Consider the following 4,484-nt stretch of genomic DNA (forward strand, 5'->3'; position numbering starts at 1 on the left):
AAACTGTGAAGTCCACTGAGACAAATGTAACATTTGTGATATTGGGCTATATAAATAAACATTGATTGATTGATTTCTCTCTTGCCGGTTATACCACAAGGTGAGTTCCTTTTTACTTCCTGCTTCTTCACACACATGCTCTCCAGTACAGGTTAGCTCTGAGTGTTAGATATGCTAATGTAAACACCGACCATATTACGTCCAAAACAGTCGGGCATTGTTTCTGATAGCAACTTTCTGATAGGGCCGTGGGTCCACATTTCAGATATTACGTCATATCGGACGCAAATCTGGATCAGCTCCGTTGTTCCCCCGTTTTTAGAGATTTGGGTACGGAGGAAAAGAGAGAGGGTTTTATTTTCTGACGCTGCGTGAGTTCCCCGACACACCGGGGAAACATATTTATGTATAAAAGACATCAAAAAGTGCATTTTGCATAATAGGTCCCCTTTAAATGATAAATGATAAATGATGAGTGTTGTGTGGATATTTTGGGAGCATGGGTCCCCTTTAACTAACGTGCATTTAAAAAAAAAAGAGGAATGGTTTCGGCGAAAACTAAAAGGTACCATGGGGTCGGATTAGAATTTTCCAAAGGGGGATTTGTTTAGCATGAAACACTTGAAATAACTAAAGGACAAGTTAAACTAGAAAGTAAGAAGAAAGTGAGTTCATAGAAAACAATTTCTGCTAAAAAGTGAGCAATGATTGAGAGTCAGAGCTAAACATTTCAGATGTATCTCACCCTGTAACTTTTGATTAATGTACCTTTGCTTTTAAATGCCATTTTATAATATGTTTCTTAATGCTCTTAATGTCTTGTGTTGAAATGTGCTATATAAATAAACGTTGCTTTCAATGAAAATACTAGTAAAAAAAAAAAGCCACAAAGCAAGATATAAGGAAAACCCACTCAACACAAACAAGTGTTCTGGTGCTACATTACATTACATGTCACATGCTCAATACTGTGGACAATCCCCACAGGAGCACTTTGGGGTGAAGTGTCTCAGGGACACAACGACATGCTGACTGCAGTGGGGTTTGAACCTGATCCCAACACCAAGGCTCTATCCACTGCGCCACACGCCTCCAATGTGGCGCTAATTTGAGATGTGTTAAATACCAGTGTTAATGCTGTCTTTTGATTATGTACAGTATTTCCAATTTTCACTCTTGTCACATCTTTAGCAACTCAGTTTAAAAGCAAGTTGAGATATAAGAGATATGAAGGAGGAGAGGGAAACAGGAAGAGGAGGAGGAGGAAGAGGAGGAGAGGATGTGATTTACCCGAAGGTTGAGAGTTGAGAGGGTGGAGATCCTCTCACATGTCTTTATCCCTGAAGCTCTCAGCCTCCAGCCTGAGGGGAGGAATCATATCTGGGTTAGACGGAGGCCATAAAGCAGATCACACAGATATGAAACAGTGACAGTGAACACAGCGTTAGAGCAGAGATGTATCCGTGTACAGTCCTGAGTTGACATGTTGTTTATTCCTTTGGTTTATAGTTCCTTACGTTCTGTGTGGTCTTTCAGTGGTTCGGTTTTAACGTGAATGCATTTAGTTAACCTCACGATTAGTCCATTTGCATTGATTTCATTATGTTTGATCGGTACAATAAGAAAAGACGAAACAAGATGTTAAATGCAGGTTTTAAATGCGTCTGTTTAAATGTGTCTTCAATGATACCGTTTTTTTACCTTTCAACATGTAATTTTGTTGTGTTCCTTTTTATTCTACGTTTATAAAGTTCAACATAAAAGCCACAAAATGATACAGCATTAGAATAAAGTATACACAGCGTTAAAGCACAGAGATGCATATGTGCTGAGTCCTGAGTTGTTGTTTACTTCATTTGATTCTGTGTCCACTTGGAGTTCTAACCGGTTACATTGGCGACACACTTCACCTCACATTGACAAATAATGAAATTATTCTTAATGCTTGCTCCCAAATCCCCCAATGAGGTCATAACGATGTGACTATTCTCTTCGTATTTTACACTCATCTTAATGTATACTGTACCTATGATGCTGTGAGAGAAGGAAGTGTTGAGATGGAGAGCTAAACCGTGGCAATGCTTAGAATCATTTGTATATGAAGTCAGCATTTCTCTCCTAACAGGGTCTATGCAGGAATCCTGAAGTCACATGTAAAACCGTTTAAGACCCTTTCCATACATTTTAAGACCTCATTGCCACTTGGAGTTCTAACCGGTTACCTTGGCGACACACTTTATTTTTATATATTATATACATTGACTATACAGTTAGGGCTGCTCAATTAATCGTATTCTAATCGCAATTACGATTATGGCTTGCAACGATAACGAAAACAACGCAATCGATTATTTTTGTATTATTATTATTAATTTTTTTTTTTTTTTTTTTATTAATTTTTTTTTTTTATTGGTTTTTCAGTTGAGTTATACTTAAAGTTCAGGGTAATCAACTAAAAACATACTGTTCACATTTTTTTTTCCTCCAATAAATTGATGTTTTCAAAGTAAATGGATAATCGTTTTTAATAATCGTGATATCAATTATTGACCCAAATAATCTAGCAGCCCTATATTCAGTATTGATTGTCCTTCCTCCTTATCTTCCAACCATTTGGACGCAGACTTGCATTTCCCCATAACGATGTTGTTTAACAACCGGCGTAAACGGACCTTCGCGCGCTATCAAGCAGTGAGCGTGCGATGTCCTGTTCAGATGACGTCAAATCCAACGGGATGCCATAAATAAACTACACAGAATCACACTACACACCTACGCAATGATTACATTCAGACAGACTGTAGAATACAACCTCTTTGGACCATTTATATACTTATTGAAAACAAGCTACAAAATGTAATACCTTGGAAAATGCCGTTTAATACTGTTTAATAGCCTTCATTTTCTCTAAATTGATTTATCAACATGCTTTAAACACAGCGTTAAAGCATGGGGTCTGGAGTTTTGAGATGTTTGTTTATAAGAATACAGCACAAGTGTGTCATTATACAATTTTCATTAGGTTTGACAGCACTGATACAATAACACACCCTTTTTAAAGAGTCCCGTTTGCTCTTCCCTCCCTGTAGTGTGTTCTATAGGTTTTAGTGCATGTAAATGGTCTTCAAAAGGCTAAAATCCTGTGTNTTACATTCAGACAGACTGTAGAATACAACCTCTTTGGACCATTTATATACTTATTGAAAACAAGATACAAAATGTAATACCTTGGAAAATGCCCTTTAATACTTTTTAATAGCCTTCATTTTCGCTAAATTGATTTATCAACTTTTAATACTTTTTAAGACCCCGCGGACACCCTGATTCAGTTTAATATTTAATATTCCATCCCTCACATACTTATGTATATATAATAACTTGCTTTATATTTTGTTTTGTTATTGATAATTTGTAAATTCAACATGTATATTTTCTACTTTGTGGTTTATTTCTAGTCTTTTACATTTGTATTGTACAATGCCATGTCTTTGATGCTGCTGCAACACAAACATTTCCCAAATTGGGATCAATAAAGTACATCTTATCTTATCTTAGTTCCTATAGAGCTGTCTTACACATTTCCCCTAACATGTAACAAGATCTTAGGGTGTGTAACTGTCAGTGCTACCATTCAAATCACACCCTTCCACATGCAGAACATGTTCCTGAACACTTCAAAGACTCCACGTGTAATAGAGACTTTGGATGCTGTTATCAGTTCATTACCTTGCCATCTGTCCCAGTGGGCAACAATACAAGATGTCACAGTCGTCACCTCATGGTGTGTGCAGTGATCAGGACCCGGTCCAGAGTTTAGACTTTCCTTCTGCCTGAAGGAGAGAAGAGGGAGAGAACACAACAGCGTATTTAACATGTTAGCAGGTGAACAAACTAATGTAGAAAAGCTGAAACATCTGAACACCTTATTGACAACAATATATGTACATGTTTTTTCTCAGTCGCTCAAGGATTTGCTGATTTTCTCTGTCTAATGTGACGGTTATATTTTAAATGTAGTACAAGGAATTTGGAGGTGTCACCTTTGGCCATTTTCACTGTTAGTATCTAACCCTTTTATAGCACAACATAAAAAACACATTACAGGTATTTTAGAAAACCAAAGGGGAGATAAATCAACAACAAAAACACACAAACATTGATGGTACAGTCTTTGAGTTAGTTGTGTTTCTATTCACGCTTTTTACTTTACTCTAGTTACTATAGCTTTAAAATACTATTTAAAAAGGTCCCATGTCATGCTTTTCTGGTTATTACCCGTCCCCTTGTGTGTTATGAAGGTTTTTCTGCATGTAAACGGTCTGCAGAGTCACAAACCCTCAAAGTACACCCTGTAGCGAGTAAAACTCTAACACAGAGAAGACCTGTCTATGCTGCCCCAGAACGCCTCGTTGGAGATTTCTCTTTTTCCATTGTTTTCTTCCTGGGTTCTGTGACGTGTGAACACCCAAATCAACAACAAATGA

The 4,484-nt window shown here is 37.2% G+C and overlaps 1 protein-coding gene across 1 annotated transcript in view; it reads left to right on the plus strand.

The window, feature by feature from the left end:
* Window positions 1-4,484, plus strand: part of LOC104967246 (neurogenic locus notch homolog protein 4-like) — a 40,473-nt gene that overhangs the window by 24,590 nt on the left and 11,399 nt on the right. Inside the window, exon 25 of the mRNA XM_010796663.1 lies at window positions 3,906-3,941. Within this exon, the coding sequence (XP_010794965.1) occupies window positions 3,906-3,941 (36 nt within the window). The remainder of the gene's footprint in view (window positions 1-3,905; window positions 3,942-4,484) is intronic.

The sequence above is a fragment of the Notothenia coriiceps genome, unplaced genomic scaffold (assembly GCF_000735185.1).
Source record: "Notothenia coriiceps isolate Sejong01 unplaced genomic scaffold, NC01 NC01_scaffold00037250, whole genome shotgun sequence".
Lineage (NCBI taxonomy): Eukaryota > Metazoa > Chordata > Actinopteri > Perciformes > Nototheniidae > Notothenia > Notothenia coriiceps.